Source organism: Heptranchias perlo, chromosome 4 (assembly GCF_035084215.1).
Source record: "Heptranchias perlo isolate sHepPer1 chromosome 4, sHepPer1.hap1, whole genome shotgun sequence".
NCBI classification, from domain to species: domain Eukaryota; kingdom Metazoa; phylum Chordata; class Chondrichthyes; order Hexanchiformes; family Hexanchidae; genus Heptranchias; species Heptranchias perlo.
The window spans coordinates 47,662,430-47,685,879 of NC_090328.1; the positions used below are offsets into that span (position 1 = coordinate 47,662,430).

At 42.7% G+C, this 23,450-nt stretch overlaps 2 protein-coding genes across 8 annotated transcripts in view; one reads left to right on the forward strand and one right to left on the reverse strand.

Annotated features, from left to right (window-relative positions):
- LOC137320906 (centromere protein F-like) overlaps positions 1–23,450 on the forward strand; it is a 346,288-nt gene that overhangs the window by 80,268 nt on the left and 242,570 nt on the right. The gene's annotated exons all lie outside the window — the stretch shown is intronic.
- Positions 1–23,450, reverse strand: part of riok2 (RIO kinase 2 (yeast)) — a 41,302-nt gene that overhangs the window by 15,625 nt on the left and 2,227 nt on the right. For 3 of the 5 annotated variants that reach the window (XM_067982894.1, XM_067982893.1, XM_067982895.1), the window contains 5 exons: positions 17,926–18,064; positions 10,107–10,223; positions 9,374–9,549; positions 3,087–3,175; positions 1,992–2,183 (listed from right to left, as the gene is read on the reverse strand). In XM_067982894.1, the coding sequence (XP_067838995.1) occupies positions 1,992–2,183; positions 3,087–3,175; positions 9,374–9,549; positions 10,107–10,223; positions 17,926–18,064 (713 nt within the window). Of the gene's footprint in view, positions 1–1,991; positions 2,184–3,086; positions 3,176–9,373; positions 9,550–10,106; positions 10,224–14,040; positions 14,060–17,925; positions 18,065–23,450 lie in introns of those variants that run through there. The other 2 variants (XM_067982897.1, XM_067982896.1) reach the window with 2 other exon arrangements.

Sequence of the window (23,450 nt, forward strand, 5' to 3'; positions counted from 1 at the left end):
TAGGGTTAGATGAAATAGGGAGGGAGGAAGCTCATTTGGAGCATAAACACCGGCACGGACCTGTTGGGCCGAATGGCCTGTTTCTGTGCTGTACATTCTATGTAATTCTATGCAAGTCATCTGGTACTGTGCACTGTTTCACATGAGAAGGCAGGAAAGCCACTTGGATTGTAACTAAATACTAGTAAGCAATATTGGATGAGGAATTTCTCCCCCTCTCTTTCAACCCCAATTCCTCCTTCCTCTTGGAAAGGATATTGCATTTACTGAGTGCCTTTCCTTAACAGTGCCATTAAGAATTCATCATGCGGGAAATTGAGAGGACAAGTCTGAGTCCTATCGCGCTATAGCATCATTTCCAGCCACCCTGAAAAGTAAATACTACAAACTCCTTAGGGTAAATTTTAACTTCCAGCCCGGAAGGGAGTTTTGGGGGTGGGGGGTTTAAACGGGTGCGAAATCCGGAAAGGAAGTGGGCGGGTTGCGATCTACTGTGGCCCATCAATGGCACATCCGGGTTTTGCGTCTGGCAGCCAGCCTGATTGACAGGCTGGCTGGCTATTGGCTAGGAAGGCCTGCAGCCGGGATCGAAGGGAAGGAGTGATCAGTGGCTAGGGAGAAGATCGGGGGGCTGAGATCAGAGGTCGCTGGAAGTCGAGTGAAGAGTCGGAGGTAGGTGGGGAGGGAGGAAAGGGGAGGAAGGGAGAAGTAATAAAAAAAATGTAAAAAAAAAAATTTAAAAAAATCGGCCGATCACGGGGGTCCTGTCAGCCAGGTGAGCTTGTTGGGCCTGGGATGAAGCACTTCTGCTCCTCTGGGCCCACAAGCTGTGCAATAAAGGCACTCACCTCATGGATTCGACCCTTCCCACCTGCTTTCGCCTGGCGTAAATGGGAAGTGATGGGAAACACTAACAGGTAAGGTTAAATTCATTCTATTATTCAAATACACAAAATATTAAGTACCTCCAGTATCTCAATGAGGTACATTGCCCTTTAAAGTATTGGCCTGCCAGCTTTAAGTGGGGGCGGAACTTCCTGTGTCTGCTCTCCACATGCAGACAAACCTGCCTGCGTTAAACCCAGAAGCAGGCGTGTTGGAGCCGGGATACCGTCCCGCTCTGAAAACGAAGTATTTTTACTCCCAACCTGCCCCCAACCCACCATTTCTTGGGGGTCAAAATTTACCCCCTTGTCTCAATAGAGGGAAAAAAAACTGCAAATTCTGGATGTTTTAAATAAAAGCAGAAAGTACAGAACAGGTCCATGACCACCTGAAAAGAAAAAAAAAGATAAATTAACATTTTGGGTGGAGATCCTTCATCAGAACACCTGACAAAAAGGCGTCTACCCAAAACATAAACCTATCATTTCAGATGGTGACAGACTTTTTTGTCCTACAATGTGTACATTCTTCATACAGTCTACAGTTTTTGTCATAGAATCATAGAAGGTTACAGCACGGAAGGAGGCCATTCGGCCCATCGAGTCCACGACGGCTCTATGCACGAGCAGTTCAGCTAGTCCCACTGCCCCGCCCTATCCTCGTAGCCCTGCACATTTTTTCGTTTTAAGTATTTATCCAGTTCCCTTTTGAAGGCCATGATTGAATCTGCCTCCACCACCCCCTCAGGCAGTGCATTCCAGATCCCAACCACTAGATGTGTTAAATTCATGGTTTCCCATTGGGCCAAGATCAAAATACTTCATGCACAGATGCTACCAGCTTTATATGAATCAAAGGATCGCATGCATCTATCAATTCAAAGAAAAGCTGGAAGTCAAGTGTTACTTTGACAATGTGCCTCTGTATGAGGCAATTGCAAATGACTTAATAAGCAGCAGGATGCAAGTCAGAACACTGGTGTTGCATCATGTGTGTGAGAAACAGCATAGCATCCATTCCAAATCTGCAGTAAATTACTCCACCTAATATAAAAAAGGGAAAATAAAAAGCCACAAAAAAATTCCACTTTTTGGTTTTGCATTTACCATTCAGCATTTAGATGAGATGTAGATACCATCTGTGGAAAATCAATCATTGTGACATGATCCTCATCATCTAACATCAAGTTGAATTCGTTGAAGTCACCGTGAATTAAACCATGATTAGCAAGGTTCACAATAAGATCCATTAACGCATTATAAGTTGCTGGAGGATTATCAAGCTGGCGAACTTGGCACCTAATCAAAAATAAATATATTTGACATTTTGGTGATTAAAGAACTTTTTGAATACAGAAGTTTTCATTCTACTTGGTGTGTTTTTGCTTAAAGACACTGGAATTTTGCTTCAGAGAAAAAATGTTTTAAAGTCTGTATTACAAAGTAGAAAGTCTTAAATTAAGGCAAATTCTTTTGTACATTTTCTGGATATGGTTATTTAAAAAAAATACCACTCACAGCATGATGGCATTATAGTGAAAATACTTCAAGTTCATAAGTACATGTTGCTTAATACTTTGATAATGCACTCAATAAATTCAAACGTCTTCTGGAGTGGTTACTGAAAACTGATACTTACCTCTTCATTGGGTCTAGACCTAGACCACCGCACCTTTGTGCGATTTTTTGTAGATACAGGTTTGAATTGCCATATATAAACCATATTTGAATGTAATAAGGTCTTAAGAAAAATTATTTAATAAGCACAACTAACTTACAGCTATTATCACATTGAATTTAACATTTATTTATGGCATTTCCATTCTGTGGATCGAGGTACTTAAGGCAGCATCTCCTGATAAATTTGAAGCGGTTTACTTGTAGCCTGAACCTTTCAGGATCATACCTAAAGGTCACTATAACCCCCTCAAACCTCAGACTGATCATGTGATTGCAGCTACATAAACAGATCAGTTACTTGACTCAAGTTTCTGAATGAAATTTTGAGATCTGTACAAAATAGCCTCAGATAATAACAGGACAAACTTAACAATTTACAAGAAGAGACCGACCTTGTAACAGAGACTATTCTGCCCCTAGCTCTGCTTTGTAGTGTTAAAGTTGCCATCTGACATCCAAAATATCTGAAAGAAACTCTTTCAGAGCAAGCTCAAAATTTTGTGAAAGAATGCAGATACTCACAAGGGGTAGCCATTTATGAGCGCCATGACCACTGCATGTCTGTTGAAGTCCACTGGTTTGGGAACAGGGAATCCTCGGTCATATAATGCCTTGACACAAATAAAACAATATAACTGAATATTCGCAATTTATCAAGATTGCTGCCGTACGGCAGGACATTCAGTCTGCTTAAGATCAGTTAGACACCATTAATCAATCATAAATTGAAAAAGTGAGGACTTTTCAGTGAGTCGTATTTAAATTATATTTTTTTAAAAATTGCACATCACTACTTTTGGTCTTCACATTGATGGCCTGTGATAAAGGTTTGAACATTCCTGTACCGACACCCAGTGGCTTTGCAATGGAACTGCATGTTGACCCAACTACAATATCATTTACTGATACTGTATGTTAAGTGATAAGGCTTTGAACATTTTACAGGCCTATCACAGTGACATCTACAAGTGTAACTGGAACTACAGGTTCACGTGGAGTGTTTTACAATGGTTTTTCCCATAAAGTAGAAGTTTTCTATGTTTTGAAATGGAATGTTGTGACCCACCCAGCAGATTTTTATATATAATGGACTAGTGGATCTTGCACAAGGGGAGTCAAGACCAAGTGTCGTTTTCAATAAGGGGTGCCGTTAGCCAACACGGGATAATTGGAACAAGGCACGCAGACCCTATTTTAAAGTTATATAGTCTGTCCTTTTTATATTTCCACAATAAATTTCTATGTCCACATTTATAATGGAACCTGCCCTTACAAGCTGCTCATGTTGTAATTATATCCTTTTGCCAGTATTGGTGCTGGAGAGTGGAGTGAGTAGGAAGTAATTACAGTTTGACAAGATTACATTGGTAGTTTCCATTATAAATGTGGACTAAGGAATTCATGATAGAAAAAAAAATGATCTCCCATGGCACACAATTAGTGGAGAATAGTCTCTCTCTTACTTGTCTCAGCTATCTTTGTTTCTCTTGGTCACTCCTCCTCTCATTCAGTCTCTCTCTTTTTTCCTCTTAACTCTTCTTTCCTTTCAGGTGGTAGATGGTATATGGTATGGCAGGGAAAGGAGCCACCAATGATAGCTGGTTACATTTGGGGTGAGAATAATTGGAAAATGTGGCTTCCACCGGCTCCCTGCCCATCCCTTCCTAAATTACTTCCCCCTCTACCTCTTCGCCCCCTTCGTGCCCCTTACCACTTCACCTTTTCATTATCATTACCATTACATCTTCCCTTTGAATTACAAACTCAACCCCTTTATCCTACCTTGCTCCACTGTCAGTCATTTACCTCACCCGTAACTTTCCATCCACTCCCACTCACTCCACTACCCTCAAGAGGTGTTAGAAATAAGAATCTTGGTCTCAAGTGCAAGCCATTCAAATGCAAGCATTGGCCTTTTCTAACCATCAATAAAACATGGGTGAGGCAATTAGTTACCTTCAAAGCTCAATTTTCTCCCCCTCAGAAAACTGAAATAACAGTACATGAAAAAAAAAGACATTTCCGCACCCCCCCATCCAGTCCTCACTCTCTCTTTCATATTCTAATGTTTAGAGGACAAAAAACAGGTGTGCAATCAGAACACTTCATTTTCACATATACTACAAATATGTGGAACAAATAGTGATAGAACATCAGTACAAAATGACTGTTACAAACAAAAGGGAGGGGAACAATTACTAAATCAAATTAAATTGCCTGTACAGCAATGTGCACAGCTTCCAAAACAAAACGGGGGAAACTAGAGGTAATAATTCATAGAGGAGCCAGATGTGCTAGGGATAACTGAAACATGGTTACATAAGAAACAGGGCTTGCAGTTAAGTATTGCAGGAAATAACATATTTAGAAAGGATAGGGAAGGAAGAAGGGGGTGGGGTAGCTGTACTAATTAGAGACACCATCATGGCAATAGAAATATGGGACATAAGTGACATTAAGATAGAAACAGAATCGATATGGATTGAGACAAAGGATAAGAAGGGATCAATCATGTTAATACGTATATTCTACAGACCACCTAATAGTGGAAGGGAAGTGGAGGAAGAAATAAAGCCAAATCTATGAAATCTGTAAAAAAATTGAATAATAATCATGGGAGATTTCAACTACCCCCGAATAAACTGGCAAGATGAAGAGGTAGGGAAAGGAGAAAAGGGAATGGAGTTTTTACAGTGCGTACAGGAGTCCTTTCTTACCCAGTACGTAAGAAGCCCAAGAGAGAAATCACTGCTGGATCCAGTAATAGGAAATGAACCAGAACAGGTAAGAGAAGTAAGTGGAGGGTAACATCTAAGCAATAGCGATCATAACATGATCAGGTTTAAAATAATGATTTGTGAAAGACATAAGACAGACAAAGACCAAAGTAATAGATTGGAAAAAAGCTAATTTTGAGGGGCTGAGACTAGGGCAGGTAAACTGGAAAAACTGTGACAGACAAAGAGATAGAACAGCAGTGGGTAATATTTACAATGGTGATGGAGAGTTCAGGAGAAGTATATTCCTCTAAAAAGGAAGAACTAGCCAGTAATGAAACACCATGGATGAATAAAGAGACAAGGATACAATTGAAACTAAAGAAAAAGGCATACTCTAAGTACATAGACAATAAAGGAGAGGATGACAAAAGGATACACAGAGAGGTCAGGAAAGAAGTCAAAAAATATTAGAAAAGCAAAGAGAAACTACAAAACTAAATTATCAAGGAATATAAAAAGAAATAGTAAAGTATTCTACAGACACATGAACAACAAGAAAAATCAGAAGGATAGGGCCATTAAGGGATGCACACGATAAACTCACAGGTAATGCAGCGAAATGGTAGAAATATTGAATAGTTACTTTGCTGCTATATTTACCAGGGAGAATAACAAGTTGGGCAGGACCATAGAAGATGATCAAAATACATGTAAGATAGAAAGGTGGGGGAAGAGGGGTGAGATAATTGATAAACTAATTAAACTTTGGGAGGATAAGACCCCTGGTCCAGATGGATTGCATCCACGAATATTAAAAGAAATTAGGGAAGAGATAGCAGAGACACTATTACGTATATATAAAAATTCATTAGAAAAGGGAATAGTGCCAGAAGACTGGCGGACAGCTAGTGTGATTCCTATATTTAAAAAGGGAGACAGAACAAGTCCATGGAACTATAGACCAGTTAGCTTAATATCTGTGGTAGGAAAGATAATGGAATCCTTACTCAAAGATGTAATATATTAAAGGATAGTCAGCTAGGGTTACAGAAAGGAAAGTCATACTTGATCAACCGTAATGAATTCTTTGATGAAGTAACAGGAAGAGTAGACGAGGGTAAAGCACTAGATGTAATATATTTGGATTTTCAAAATGCCTTTGATAAAGGTACCGCATTGTAGACTGATGGCTAAGGTCAGAGCATGTAGAGTCAGGGGACAGGTACCAGAATGGATGGCAAGTTGGCTACAAAACAGAAAACAGAGAGTAGGGGTTAAGGGTAGCTACTCAAACTGGCAAAAGGTGGGAAGTGGTGTTCCACCGGGATTGGTACTGGGATCGCTGTTGTTCACAATTTACATTAACGATTTGGATTCCGGAATCGGAAGTACAATTTCAAAATTTATGAATGACACCAAATTGGGGGTTGTAGTTAATACAAAGGAAAAATGTCAAAATGCAAGAGGACATTAATAAACTTGCAGAATGGCGTGTAATTATCAAATGAATTTCAATATAGGTAAGTGTGAGGTGGTGCATTTTGGTAGGAACAATGAGTCCACATACTGCTTGGATAATAAGAGTCTAAACGGGATAGAGGAGCAAAGGGAGCTAGGGGTACAGATACACAAATCACTAAAAGTAGCTATGCAGGTTAATAAGGCCACAAAAAAAAGGCAAATCAAACACTAGGGTTTATTTCTAGAGGGATAGAATTGAAAAGCAAAAGAAGTTTGTTAAATTTGTATAGAACCTTGATTGGACCACACTTTGAGTACTGTGCACAGTTCTGGTCTCCATATTAGAGAAAGGATATAGAGGCATTGGAGAAGGTGCAAAAAAGCTTCAGAAGGATGATACCAGAACTGAGAGGATATACATATCAGGAAAAGCTGAACAGGCTGGGACTCTTTTCTCTAGAAAAAAAAGAGAAGCCTGAGGGGTGACCTGATAGATGTCGAGAAAATGTTTTCACTTGTGGGGGCAGTCCAAAACTAAAGGTCATCAATATAAAATAATCACTAATAAATTCAATAGGGAATTCAGGAGAAACCTCTTTACCCAAAGACTGGTAAGAATGTGGAACACGCTACCACAAGGAGTAGTTGAGGCAAATAGCATAAATGCATATAAGGGGAAGCTAGATAAGGACATGAGGCAGACAGGAATAGAAAGGTATCCTGACAGGGTTAGATGAAGTAGGGAGGGAGGAGGCTCATGTGGAGCATAAAGGCCATTATAGACCAGTTGGGCCGAATACCCTGTTTCTGTGCTGTAGTTTCGATGTAACTCGTTATACATACACTTTCTAAAAAAAACCTTTTAGTAAAGCTTTTGAAATTTGTCCTCTAGCTTTTTCTTCAACTAATTCTGAAAAACTTTTGAGCAGAGAATATTAAAAGCTAAAGAAAAAGTATTCCTCAGCTGACTGAGTGGTATTGGTGCATCTTGGGAAATTAGGTACCATGCATATGCTCAGAATGCACAATTCAGATCACCGCACCACAGCTCTGGGCACAAGTATCAAATCCCACCTTTACTCCATATCCCTGGATAGATTTTTGTTAGGTAAATGCATCTCAGCCTTGAAAGCTCCAATTGTCCTAGCATCCACAGCCCTTTGGGGGAACAGAGTTCCAATTTTCTACCATCTTGTGTGTGAAAAAGTGCATCCTGATTTCACTACTGAATGGCCTAGCTCTAATTTTAAGATCATATCCCCTTGTTCTTGATTCCCCCACCAGAGGAGATAGTTTCTCCATATCTACCCTATTAACTCCTTTTAACATTTTAAACACCTCAATCAGATCACCTCTCAATCTCAATCAAGGGAATACAAGTCAAATTGCACAGCTTAAGGTCCCACAAACAGCAATTAGATAAATGACCAATTAAACTGTTTCAGTGATATGGGTTGAAGGATAAATATTAACCAGGACACCAGGAGATCTCCCTGGTCGTCTTTGAAGAGTGCCATGGGATCTTTTACGTCCACTTGAGCGTGCAGACAGGGCCATGGTTTAACATCTCATCTTAAAGATGGCATTGCCGACAGTATGGCACTCTCTGCCTGTACCAGAGTGTCAGCTTAAATTATGCCCTCAAGTCTCTGGAGTGGGGCTTGATCCCACAATATTCTGTCAGAGGCGCGTGCGCTACCACTGAATCAAGGCTGATACCTAGTAGAGTGGAGGCTGAGGCCTTAAAGTAAAGACTTAAATGAAGACATTAAGACACAAAAGGCAATTCAATTGATAAATTTAGTAATGTTATTGTGAAATACATGACTTTTTTGATTTTACATTTTTTTTTGGTTAAACCTTTAGTTTGGACATTGGGAATTTCTGTTACTAGGGGAAAAATGGCAGACGAAAATAATTTCAGAAAGCATTGAGAACTGTGGGACATAATGGCCCGATTGTGCACAATACGAGCTTGCACTGGGGTTTTCCATTATAAATGGTGATGTAGAAACTTATAAATGGAAAACAGTGACACAAAAGGTGTGATAAAATCACGATAACAGGAAGTCAAATGGCACAGAATGGCAGAGGCAAGATTTTTAAAACTACTATAGACAGATAGATGGTAACGTGGAGGATGATAACAATTTCCACAGACGAGTTAAAACTAAGTAATAAGGTTTTCAGTTGGTCAGACAATGAGTAAAACGGAAATTCAAATTTCACTGCCCTTGTACATTACATTCAGAGCAAAAGCACACAGGGATAGAATTTGTGTGGGGCTTCCTCGTTCTCTTGCCATAACTTCAGAAGATCAACGTAAACTCCAGAGAAATGGTGTAAATGGCATTTCCATTGATCTTCCGAAGTTACAATGGGAGAACCCCTGCCGAAAGCAGTCTGTAATGATAGCATACCATTTGTTTGGTATGCAACTGTAATGAGAGCAACATACCCACAGAATGTACACCAGCATTCTAGTTTGCCAGCTGAATTGCATCTCACTTTCCTTTCACAGATAACTTCTGCTTTGAAAATTCCCTTTACATTCGCAGGACGATCTTGGAAAATAAATCAGATGCACTTGTACAGTTCTTTTAGTACCACTTCAAAAGGATCAAATACCTTCATATATGCATATTCTTTCATTGCTGCAAGACGGGAGAGATAAAGCCATGACATTTTTTGCCTGTGTTTGTGGTAGTCTCGTTTGTTCTTTAAATTTCGAAATGATGTACGACCCAATCTATGCAGTTTTAAAGCAAACTGTTGCTCTTCTTCATTTGCAACTATATAAATATCTGCAATAGATCAATGCAAACAAACTAAGTTACCGATGCATCAGATCAGACACATTTTTAAATTTCTAGAACCTCAAAGGTAAATGTACTGCAGCTGGACCACAAATGGACCAGCAGTCTACTACAAGAGATACCTACATTATGAAGTGAAGAGTCTTGGGGCCGGAAATGGTGGAGGGAAAAAGGAGGGAGAGAGGTAGAGAGAAAGAAAGGAGGGCGAGAGCAAGGAAGAGAGAAAAGGAGGGCAAGAGCAAGGGAGAGAGGAAAAGAGGGAGAGGGCGAGAGCTAGAGAAAAAAAAAAGTAGGGCAAGGGCGAGAATGAAAAAGAGCGAGAGAGAAAGAGAACAGAGCAAGAGAGAAAGAGAAAAAAAGATGTTGGCGATACTGGCAAGACCACATTTATTACCTCTCATTAATTGCCCTGAGAAGATAGTGGTGGGCCTTACCCTTGAACCACATACATTTAATTACTTAATTTACTTTAGCCTTACAATTAATCAAAAAAATGGTTCCTTAATTATCAAATATTGTGCAAGGTGAATTGTTCTATTTCTTACCCGATTCTTTGCCAACACCCATTTGGTTTCCAACAGAATTAAGGACATTTCGAGAAGAAAGAGTTTTCAGAGCTAGGTAATCATATCCGGCATTTGTCAATCGATAACCCTGGACACCTGAAAGAGAACCTATGATGAGCCAAAATGGACAACAAAAAGAGAGAGACCAAACACAGATTGGGCGATCGCTTTGCTGAATACCTCTCTTCAGTCTGCAAGCGTGACCCTGAGCTTCTGGTCATTGCCACTTTAATTCTTCATTCCATGCTGACCTCTGTCCGTGGCCTCCTGCACTGTTCCAATGAAGCTCAACAGAGGCTTCATTGAGCCTCTCAAGGAACAGCACCTCATCTTTCTACTAGCCCCTTTATAGCATTCCGGCCGTAACATTACGTTTAACAACTTAACCACCATTCTCATTTTCTCTCGGACAGCAGGAGCTGGGAATGGAGAATGGCTGTACCAGAGCCACTGGGAGTGGACAAGGTGCAGGCGGGTGCTTGATGTGGGGATACCTTATTGGTAAACAGTCAACGGGGAGGTCTGCCATTCTGCTGCCACTCTCCGGGCCACAGGCCCTTTACTATCTTTGCCAGATTTTCCATGCATCTTTCCTCCTCTGCTGTAAACATTTACATCCCGTCTGGATGCATCTTTTGTTTCTATACTTGTCTCATTATCACCTCATTTTGCTTTTCACCACCATCACATAAAAGTCAGTTAATTTAATTAAATTAATTAATTAAATTTAAAAAACTAGTATCAGTAATGGTGGCCATGAAACTGCTGGATTGTCGTAAAAACCCCCATCTGGTTCACCGATGTCCTTTAGGGAAGGAAGCCTGCCGTCCTTACCGAGTCTGGCCTATATGTGACTCCAGACTCTCAGCAATGTGGTTGATTCTTAATTGCCCTCTGAAATAGCCTAGCAAGCCACTCAGAGTTGTATAATCTCGCTACAGAAAGTCACAATAAGAATAAAACCGGACAGACCACCACGCATCGGACCATTAGGCACCGGACACGACAAAGGCAAACCAAGCCCAGTTGATCCTGCAAAGTCCTTCTCACTAACATCTGGGGACTTGTGCCAAAATTGGGAGAGCTGTCCCACAGACTAGTCAAGCAACAGCCTGACGTAGCCACACTCACGGAATCATACCTTTCAGCCAACGTTCCAGACTCTTCCATCACCATCCCTGGGTATGTCCTATCCCACCGGCAGGACAGATCCACCAGAGGTGGCGCTACGGGAGTCCTCAACATGGGGTCCGGACCCCATGAAATCTCATGGCATCAGGTCTAACCTGGGAAAGAAAATTTCCCGCTGATTACCACCCACCGCCCTGCCTCAGCTGATGAATCAGTCCTCCTCCATGTTGAGCACCACTTGGAGGAAGCACTGAGGGTAGCAAGGGCACAAAATGTACTCTGGGTCGGGGACTTCAATGTCCATCACCAAGAGTGGCTCGGTAGCACCACTACTGACCGAGCTGGCCGAGTCCTGAAGGACATAGCTGCCAGGCTGGGCCTGCGGCAGGTGACGAGCGAACCAACACGAGGGAAAAACCTACTTGACCTCGTCCTCACGAAATTGCAGATGCATCTGTCTATGACTGTATTGGTAGGAGTGACCACCGCACGGTCCTTGTACAGACGAAGTCCCGTCTTCGCACTGAGGACACCATCCAACGTGTTGTGTGTGGCACTACCACCGTGCTAAATGGGATAGATACAGAACAGATCTAGCAGCTCAAAACTGAGCATCCATGAGGCGCTGTGGGCCATCAGCAGCAGAATTTTACTCAAGCACAATCTGTAACCTCATGGCCCAGCATATTCCTCACTCCGCCATTACCAACAAGCCAGGGGATTAACCCTGGGTTCAGTGAGGAGTGTGGAAGAGCATGCCAGGAGCAGCACCAGGCGTACCTAAAAATGAGGTGCCAACCTGGTGAAGCTACAACTCAGGACTACATGAATGTTAAACAGCGGAAGCAACATGCTATAGACAGAGCTAAGCGATTCCACAACCAACAGATCAGATCAAAGCTCTGCAGTCCTGCCACATCCAGTCATGAATGGCGGACAACTAAACAAATGACGGGAGGAGGAGGCTCCGTGAACATCCTCATCCTCAATGATGGCAGAGCCCAGCACGTGAGTGCAGAAGACAAGGCTGAAGCATTTGCAACCAACTTCAGCCAGAAGTGCCGAGTGGATGATCCATATCAGCCTCCTCCCGATATCCCCATCATAACAGAAGCCAGTCTTCAGCCAATTCGATTCACTCCACCTGATATCAAGAAACAGCTGAGTGCACTGGATACAGCAAAGGCTATGGGCCCCGACAACATCCCGGCTGTAGTGAAGTCTTGTGCTCCAGAACTAGCTGCGCCTCTAGCCAAGCTGTTCCAGTACAGCTACAACACTGGCATCTACCCGACAATGTGGAAAATTGCCCAGGTATGTCCTGTCCACAAAAAGCAGGACAAATCCAATCTGGCCAATTACCGTGCCATCAGTCTACTCTCAATCATCAAAGTGATGGAAGGTGTTGTCGACGGTGCTATCAAGCGGCATTTACACAACAATAACCTGCTCACCGATGCTCAATTTGGGTTCTGCCAGGACCACTTGGCTTCAGACCACATCACAGCCTTGGTCCAAACATGGAAAATAGAGCTGAATTCCAGAGGTGAGGCGAGAGTGACTGCTCTTGACATCAAGGCAGCATTTGACCGAGTGTGGCACCAAGGAGCCCTAGTAACATTGAAGTCAACGGGAATCAGGGGGAAAGCTCTCCAGTGGCTGGAGTCATACCGAGCACAAAGGAAGATGGTAGTGGTTGTTGGAGGCCAATCATCTCAGCCCCAAGGACACTGCTGCAGGAGTTCCTCAGGGCAGTGTCCTAGGCCCAACCATCTTAAGCTGCTTCATCAATGATCTTCCCTCCAACATAATGTCAGAAATGGGGATGTTCGCTGATGATTGCAGTGTTCAGTTCCGTTCACAACCCCTCAGATAATGAAGCTGCATGCAGGCACGGACAGCAAGACCTGGACAACATCCAGGCTTGGGCTGATAAGTGGCAAGTAACATTCCTGCCAGGCAATGACTATTTGCAATGAGAGAGAATCCAACCACCTCCCTTTGACATTCAACGGCATTACCATCGCCAAATCCCCCACCAACAACATCCTGGGGGTTACCATTATCCAGAAACTTAACTGGACCAGGCACATAAATACTGTGGCTACAAGAGCAGGTCAAAGGCTGGGTATTCTGCAGCGAGTGACTTACCTCCTGACTCCCCAAAGCCTTTCCACCATCTACAAGGCACAAGTCAGGAGTGTGATGGAATACTCTCCACTTGCCTGGATGAGTGCAGCTCCAACAACACTCAAGAAGCTCGACACCATCCAGGACAAAGCAGCCTGCTTGATTGGCACCCCATCCACTACCCTAAACATTCACTCCCTTCACCACCGGCGCACTGTGGCTGCAGTGTGTACCACTTACAGGATGTACTGCAGCAACTCGTCAACACCTCCCAAACCAGTGACCTCTACCACCTAGACGGACAAGGGCAGCAGGCACACGGGTACACCACCACCTGCATGTTCCTCCCCCTAAGTCACACACCATCCCGACTTGGAAATATATCGCCGTTCCTTCATCGTCGCTGGGTCAAAATCCTGGAACTCCCTACCTAACAGCACTGTGGGAGAACCTTCACCACACAAACTGCAGAGGTTCAAGAAGGCGGCTCACTACCAGCTTCTCAAGGGCAATTAGGGATGGGCAATAAATGCTGGTCTTGCCAGCGACGCATACATCCCATGAAAGAATTTTTAAAAATCACCGCTGCCCTCTACCCCATCATAAACCTCTCCCTTTTGTTATCCCCGCACCCCTTTCGCTGGCACTGCACCTGCTTAAAAGCTGTTCATCTCCATCATCTTCCAGTTCTGATGAAACGTTAACTCTATTTCTCTCTCCATAGATGTTGCCTGGCCTATTGAGTGTTTCCAGAATTTTCTGTTTTGAGTTTATTTCAACGCCATTATACTGTGAATTAAGATACATCTTTTCAATTTTATGTGAATTTAATTTAAGCATTTCTACAGTTGTGATGTGACTTAAACATTCTGCACAACGTAAAAGCTACTGTAGTCTTTCTGTATTCGAAGAATATTCCTCCCAGAATGTTCCCATTTCTAGTTTACATGGGTTGGTTTGGAAACTGGCACATAGTAAGTTGATTTATTCCACTTGTACTTAAGCAGTTGTGTTATGCAGGACTGCAATATCCATATCCCTAAGATACCACTGTATTGAGAGATTGTATCGGAACTTTTTTAAAAAGTCTGCAAGTGAAACCTGAATTTTTTTTTTGTGGGAAGGATGTTAGGCATTTATTTTCTCTCCCCTTTTAATTTTTTGGTCTCTGCAGCACCTTCAAAAAGCCAGGCAGACAACTTGCTCCAGACACCTGTTAATTCTGCCCAGCACATCAGCTACGAGGAAGCAAGCAACAGTAATCTGGGACAGCATCTCATCCTTCAATTGTTCCTCCTTTTTTGAGACTCATCTAGAAAAATTTAGAAGTTTCACAAGTGCAAAGTCACATCTCACCAATGTGTGAGAATGCACACTGATGCTCTGATTATTTTCCTTAGTTACTTCAATTGTAAGATCCAAACACTATTTAAGGGTAAATCAAAAGCAAAATACTGCGGATGCTGGAAATCTGAAATAAAAACAGAAAATGCTGGAGAAGCTCAGCAAGTCAGGCAGCATTCGTGGAGAAAAGAAACGGAGTTAACTTTTCAGGTCGATGACCCTTCATCAGAACTGGAAGAATTTGAAGATTAAACAAGTTTTGAGTAAGTACAGAGCCAGGGAAAGGTGGGGAGGAAAGGGAAGGGAAGAAAGAAAAGGGAAGGTCTCTGATAGGGTGGAGGTCAGACGTGACTAAATGACAAAAGGGATGATGGTGCAAGGCAAGGAGGGTGGTAATTGGAAAAGAATTAAAAGATGGGTCTAGAGGAGCTGGAAATAGCAACATCAGAATCGTTACCAGCACTGCTGTCCAAAAAAAATGGGAGCAGTAGTTATGATCTGAAGTTACTGAAATCAACGTTGAGACGGAAGGTTGTAAAGTGCCTAATCAAAAGATGAGGTGCTGTTCCTCGAGCTTCCGTTGAGCTTCATTGGAACAGTGTAAGAGGCCAAGGACAGAGTGGTCAGAGTGGGAGTGGGACGGGGAATTAAAATGGCAAGCGCCGGCAGGTCAGGGCCATGCTTGCGGACTGAACGGAGGCTTTCAGCAAAGCGATTACCCAATTTGCGTTTGGTCTCCCGAGGAGACTACATTGTGAGCAGCAAATATAGTGTGCTAAATTGAAAGAAGTACAAGTAAATCGCTGTTTTGCCTGGAAGGAGTGTTTTGGGTCCTGGATGGCTTGAAGGGAGGAGGTGAAAGGGCAGGTGTTGCATCTCCTGCGCTCGCACGGGAAGGTGCTGTGGCGAGAGCGGGCGAAGGAAGAGTGGACCAGGATGTCGCGGAGGGAGAGGTCCCTTCGGAATACTGAAAAAGGCAGGGGAAGATGGATTTGGTGGTGGGATCGCACTGGAGGAGGCAGAAATGGCAAAGGATGATACTCGGAGGCTGGTGGGGTGGAAGGTGGGGACAAGGGGGACCCTATCATGGTTCTGGGAGGGAGGGAAGGGGTGAGGGCAGAAGTACAGGAAATAGGATGGACACAGTCGAAGGCCCTGTCAAGTACAGTGGAGGGGAATCCTCGGTTGAGGGAAAAGACACATCAGAAGCACTGGTGTGGAAGGTGGCATAGTCAGAACAGATGCGACAGAGAAACTGGGAGAAGGGAATAGAGTCCACTCACTTCCTCCAAATAAAAAGGTGTTGCTATGGGAACACCTTGATTACACTTCCTTCCCCCCACTTCCTGTAAGGAGAGAATGATGGTTATGTTTTTTTCCCTTCTATTTTTGAGGTGTTTATAGTGAATCTTCAAATATTGCACTAAAGTTAGTGAAAATTTTGGAAATCAGTGACTAGAGGTGTGTCAGGAAAGGGATGGGGAAAAAAGTCAGGAAAGTGAAAATTTTAAAATGTTTCAAATATATTACATTAGATGGTTCATTATTGAAAAATAGTGGCATTTAGGTATATCCTGACTGGGCACTTTAAAAGTCTGCAGAAAACTGTGGCTGATTTTCTTGACACAAAACCCATCCCTGCCCAGATGCTTGACAGGCCCAAAATGTGCTGTGCCTGATTTTGGTAGGTCAGGCCAGGCCATTAACATGACCTGATCTCATCCCTGGTGCAGGCCTGCCACTGGCAGGGAATTGTGCCAGGAACTAGAGGCAGGAAAAGGAGGAGGCTTGTTCACTGACCTCAGGCCTGGCTGCTGTTGGAGAAGAGCAGCCACAAGGCACTGAAGCCCAAAAATGGATATGCAACTTTCCAAAAACAAAAAAGGCTACCGACCTTTGGGCCTGTCTTCAGCTTGCTACCAGGTGCAATCACTCCCCGCCCCCTGACCGCTTCTTGGGGTGTCATTAGAAATGGGCACCCCCCCCCCATGGACTTAACTTCAGGAAACAGAGGTTACTGCGGGCATAGGCGCTGTTTCTGCCCCTCAAGGGAAGCCTGGAAATCTCAGGGCAACATAAGGGGAGCCAAAACCCAATGTGATCAGTGTTTGCCCCTTTTGTCTTGACCTGTATGCCTGGGGAATAGGTTTCCCCAGGGGCAAAAATCAGGGGGAAAAAAAACCAGCCTGATGTTTTTTGAACCTAATCATCATCACTATGAATTGTGCAGCTACAGTCCAACAGTCAAATGGGTATTCCAAAGTCAGTTTTTTTTTAAAAATTGAGGCTAAACTTAAAATTAAACTGCAGCGCCGTAAAATCACTAATTTGAAAACAAGGGAATTACGTTAGACGTACATATTCAGGACCTTTATTTTGTTGTCTTATTACAGCACAAGCTATTGAACATGATTTAGCAAAAAAGTGTAATTTTGCTAAGATGGAAGGGGTATTCATATGAACATCAGTAACATAAAATTAAGACTAATAATATCACAACTAGTAAGATTATTAGGGGGCTTGACAGGGTAGATGCTGAGAGATTGTTTCCCTTGGCTAGAGGGTCTAGAACTAGGGGGCATGGTCGCAGGATAAGGGGTCGGCCACTCAAGACTGAGACGAGGAGGAATTTCTTCACGCAGAGGGTTGTGAATCTTTGGAATTCTCTACCCCGGAGGGCTGTGGATGCTGAGTCATTGAATATATTCAAGGCTGAGATAGATAGATTTTTGGACTCTAGGGGAATCATGGGAAATGGGGATCGGGCGGGAAAGTGGAGTTGAGGTCGAAGATCAGCCATGATCTGATTGAATGACGGAGCAGGCTCGAGAGGCTGCATGATCTTATAAAAGGTCAACAGGTAATGCAAGCATACTTCCCTCCATACACCACTGATAAGGGAGAAATATTTGTTTGTGTGCATATTTATTCACTGAAATTATTGTATTTGATTACCTAAAATCTACCAATGCATAAATTAAAGCTGAAAGACACAAAAACAGACAAAAATAAAAAAGAGAAACTGAATTATAAAAGGAGTGCCATTTTTGAAAAATACAAAATAGTTGAAATTTCAAAATATAGCTAAGACCAGGGTTTACATGGAGAATGTAAAATGTGGTATATATAGCAGCTGGTATGTAAAATAATGTAAGGCAAATGATTTCATTTGTTATTTCTATACCAAACTTACTTTTTGTTCGTTCGTAAGCCAATAGTTTGTGTTTTACCAGTTCACGCAGGACTTTGTTGCATCCACCATGTTTAAGGTTTGATATTGAAGCAATAAGACTGGGTGGAACAATTTCATGATTCTTCATTCCCATTTCAACCTGTACATTATTAGAACAAAAAAAGCTGAAAATGGTAACTTAAGATACTTAGAATAAAATAATTAAGATAACTCAGGATCCACTGCATTATTGAGTAAAAATTTCAAAGTAATTATGTGACCAACCTACCCCTCCCCAACATGCAACCTCCTGGGAGAGGCAAAAAAACCCCACAAAAATTCCAGAAAAACTCTAGGAAATCCCTCTCTGTCCCTGAAGGCAGTCAAGTGAGTTCCTGGAGACTGCTGTGACTCATGAGTATCATTAAACACAAGTACCTCATAGCCTACTTTTTATAACTTAAAATGCTCTCAAGAACTTGTCCAGCTCCCTGCTGAAGGTTTTTAGGGAATGCATACTCATCATGTTCTTTGGTAATCTTTCCAGAGGTCAATAACTCTGTGAAAAGGAATACCTCCTAGCATCTAATCCAACACTTTAACTCAAACAACCTATCAAACCAGATAAAATCTATGTTTCTTAATCACTTTTAAACCCTCAATCACACCTCCAATGAACCCTCCCCCAATTGCTCGAACCTCTCCTGATAGCTAAAAGCCTAAGATTGGATATAATTTTGGCACCCTCCTCCGGACCTCAATATCTCCGATCATGTAACCAAAACCAAGGCCTTGTACAACCCAAGTATAGTATTCCTGGTTTTATACTATAATAGTCCTAGCAAAAAGTCTTAACACCTAATTTACTTTCCCATTGGCTCATTACACTACTTGTGGACCTTCAATGTTTCAGGCACTATAACTCCCAGGTTCCTTTCCTACTCTGCAACCATTAGCAGATATCCCTGCAATGTATACACATGTAAAGAATTACCCAACTCCAAATGCATCACAGTGCATTTATCTATATTGAAGAACATCTGCTATAAGTGTGCCCATTGCACCCCTTGTATCCAAATTGGCCTTCACCATATTTATTCAATCTAAGTTCCCATCTCCACTGTACATTTTTGTATCAGGAAACTTGTGAACGGTTCCCCTTTTAAAACTAGCCCGAATCTCCCCGATAAATTCTGTGGTAGCTCCCTTTATCAGATTCCAGCATTGGTTTGTTACTCCCCAGCTCTACTCTTATCGATGCTGCTGGGTTTGTCTTGTTTGAATGTGGCAGAAGCAGCAGAGTTTCCCAGAGTTTCCTATGCTACTGGGTCCACCAATTTCCAACAGACAAGCCCAGTAGTAGGTGGAATAGAATCATACAGCACAGAAGGAGGCCATTCGGCTCATCATGCCCATGGCCAAACGGCTCTTTCCCCATAGCCCTGCAATTTTTTCCACTTCAGGTATTTATCCAATTCCCTTTTGAAAGTTACCACTGAATCTGCTTCCACCACCCTTTTAGGCAGTCCATTCCAGATCATCATAACTCGCTGCATAAAATTTTTTTTCCTCATACCGCCTCTGGTTCTTCTACCAATTACCTTAAATCTGTGAACTCTGGTTACTGATCCTTCTGCCACTGGAAACAGTTTCTCCTTATTTGCTCCATCAAAACCATTCATGATTTTTAACACCTCGATCAAATCTTGCCTTAGCCTTCTCTGTTCGAAGCAGAACAACCCCAGATTCTCTAGTCTCTCCATGTAACTGAAGTCTTTCATCCCTGGCACTATTCTAGTAAATCTCCTCTGTGCCCTTTGTAAGGCCTTGCCATCCTTCTTAAAGTGTGGTTCCCAGAACTGCACACAATACTCCAGCTGGGGCCTAACCAGTGTTTTATAAAAGGTTTAGCATAACTTCCTTGCTTTTGTGCTCTAAGCCTCTATTTAGAAAGCCAAGGATCCCATATGCCTTTTAACAGCTTTCTCAACTTGTCCTGCCACCTTCAAAGTCCTGTGTACGTACATCCGTGGGTCTCTTTGTTGCTGCACCCCTTTAAATTGTACCATTTAGCTTATATTGCCTCTCCTCATTCTTCCTGCCAAAATGATCAGTTATGGAAAAGGACAAGGAGCAATCTAGAGTAAAAATATTTAATTGGAGGAGGGCCAATTTCAGTGGATTGAGGACAGATCTGGCCCAGGTAAATTGAAATCAAAGATTGGTAGCCAAAACTGTAATCGAACAATGGGCAGCCTTTAAAGAGGAGATGGTTAGAGTAGTCTAGGTACAGTCCCACGAGGGGGAAAGGTAGGCCACCAAAGCCAGAAGCAAATGACGAAAGAGAGTAAGATGAAGCAGAAAAAGGGGGGGGGGGGGGTACGTCAAATGTCTGGTTGATAATACAAGTGAGAACCAGGCTGAGAAAGTACAGAGAAGTGAAAAAGGAAATAAGAGGGGCAAAGAGAGAGTATGAGAATAGGCTGGTGGCTAACAAAGTCTTCTGTAGGCATATAAATAGTAATGGACAGTAAGAGGGGGAGCGGGCCCGATTAGGGACCAAAAAGGAGATCTATGCATGGAGGCAGAGTGCATGGCTGAGGTACTAAATGAGTACTTTGCATCTGTCGTTACCAAGGAAGAAGATGCTGCCAATGTCACAGTAATTTTATTTTAAATTCACAAGCTTTCGGAGGCTTCCTCCTTAGTCAGGTGAACGATGTTCACCTGACGAAGGAGGAAGCCTCCGAAAGCTTGTGAATTTAAAATAAAATTGCTGGACTATAACTTGGTGTTGTAAAATTGTTTACAAATGTCACAGTAAAGGAGGAGGCAGTTGAGATACTGGATAGGCTAAAAATTGATAAAGAGAAGGTACTAGGAAGGCCGACTGTACTTGAAATAGATAAGCCACCTGGTCTGGATGGGATGCATCCTAGGTTGCTAAGGGAAGGGTGGAAATTGCAGAGGTGCTGGCCATAATCTTCCAATTCTCCTTAGGTATGGGGATGATACTAAAGGACTGGAGAATTGCAAATGTTACACCCTTGTTCAAAAAAGGGTGTAAGGATAAACCCGGCAACTACAGGCCAGTCAGATAACCTCGGGGGTGGGGGGGGGGGGGGAAGGCTTTTAGAAACAATAATCTAGGACAAAATTAATATAGTCATTTGGACAAGTATGGATTAATAAACAAAAGCCAGCATGGATTTGTTAAAGGCAAATCAGGTTTAACTAACTTGATTGAGTTTTTTTGATGTGGTAACAGAGGGTTGGAGGGTAATGCAATTGGTGTTGTGTATTTGGACTTTCAAAAGGTGTTTGATAAAGTGCCATATAGAAGGCTGGTCAGCAAAATTGAAGCCCATAGAATAAAAGGGCAGTGGCAGCATGGATACAAAATTGGCTAAGTGACAGGAAACAGTAGTGGTGAATGGTTGTTTTTCAGACTGGAGGAAGGTATACAATGGTGTTCACTAGTGGTTGGTACTAGGACCAGGACCAGAGTCACCTGGGAGTATATGTGCACAAATCTTTGAAAGTGGTAGGACAGGTTGAGAAAGCAGATAAAAAAGCATACGGGATCCTGAACTTTATAAATAGACATGATGTGGAGATGCCGGTGATGGACTGGGGTTGACAAACGTAAACAATCTTACAACACCAAGTTATAGTCCAACAATTTTATTTGAAAATCACAAGCTTTCGGAGGCTTCCTCCTTCCTCAGGTGAATTCATTCTCCTGAAGTCTGTTACTATCGTCCCCATTGCTTACTACATTTCCGAGTTGCGTATCATCTGCAAGCTTTGAAATAATGTCCTGTACACCCGAGTCCAGATCATTAATATATATCAAAAAGAGCAATGGTCCCAACACCGACCTCTGGGGAACACCACTGCACACTTTCCTCCACACATTCCTGAATGAATATTTCACATCGGTATTTACGGTTGAGAAAGGCATGGATGTTAGGGAACTTGGGGAAATAAATAGTGATGTCTTGAGGAGTGTACATATTACAGAGAGGGAGGTGCTGGAAGTCTTAACGCGCATCAAGGTAGATAAATCTCCGGGACCTGATGAAATGTATCCCAGGACGTTATGGGAGGTTAGGGAGGAAATTGCGGGTCCCCTAGCAGAGATATTTGAATCATCCACCGCTACAGGTGAGGTGCCTGAAGATTGGAGGGTAGCAAATGTTGTGCCTTTGTTTAAGAAGGGCGGCAGGGAAAAGCCTGGGAACTACAGACCAGTGAGCCTGACATCTGTAGTGGGTAAGTTGTTAGAGGGTATTCTGAGGGACAGGATCTACAGGCATTTGGAGAGGCAGGGACTAATTAGGAACAGTCAGCATGGTTTTGTGAGAGGAAAATCATGTCTCACGAATTTGATTGAGTTTTTTGAAGGGGTAACCAAGAAGATAGATGAGGGCTGTGCAGTAGACGTGGTCTACATGGACTTCAGCAAAGCATTTGACAAGGTACCGCAAGGTAGGTTGTTACATAAGGTTAAATCTCATGGGATCCAAGGTGAGGTAGCCAATTGGATACAAAATTGGCTTGACGACAGAAGACAGAGGGTGGTTGTAGAGGGTTGTTTTTCAAACTGGATGCCTGTGTCCAGCGGTGTGCCTCAGGGATCGGTGCTGGGTCCGCTGTTATTTGTTATTTATATTAATGATTTGGATGAGAATTTAGGAGGCATGGTTAGTAAGTTTGCAGATGACACCAAGATTGGTGGCATTGTGGACAGTGAAGAAGGTTATCTAGGATTGCAACGGGATCTTGATAAATTGGGCCAGTGGGCCGATGAATGGCAGATGGAGTTTAATTTAGATAAATGTGAGGTGCTGCATTTTGGTAGATCGAATCGGGCCAGGACCTACTTCGTTAATGGTAGGGCGTTGGGGAGAGTTATAGAACAAAGAGATCTGGGAGTACAGATTCATAGCTCCTTGAAAGTGGAGTCACAGGTGGATAGGGTGGTGAAGAAGGCATTCAGCATGCTTGGTTTCATTGGTCAGAACATTGAATGCAGGAGTTGGGATGTCTTGTTGAAGTTGTACAGGGCATTGGTGAGGCCACACTTACTGTGTACAGTTCTGGTCACCCTATTATAGAAAGGATATTATTAAACTAGAAAGAGTGCAGAAAAGATTTACGAGGATGCTACCGGGACTTGATGGTTTGACTTACAGGGAGAGGTTAGACAGACTGGGACTTTTTTCCCTGGAGAGTAGGAGGTTAAGGGGAGATCTTATAGAAGTCTATAAAATAATGAGGGGCATAGATAAGGTCGATAGTCAAAATCTTTTCCCAAAGGTAGGGGAGTCTATAACGAGGGGGCACAGATTTAAGGTGAGAGGGGAGAGATACAAAAGGGTCCAGAGGGGCAATTTTTTCACTCAAAGGGTGGTGAGTGTCTGGAACGAGCTGCCAGAGGCAGTAGTAGAGGCGGGTACAATTTTGTCTTTTAAAAAGCATTTGGACAGTTACATGGGTAAGATGGGTATCGAGGGATATGGGCCAAGTGCAGGCAATTGGGA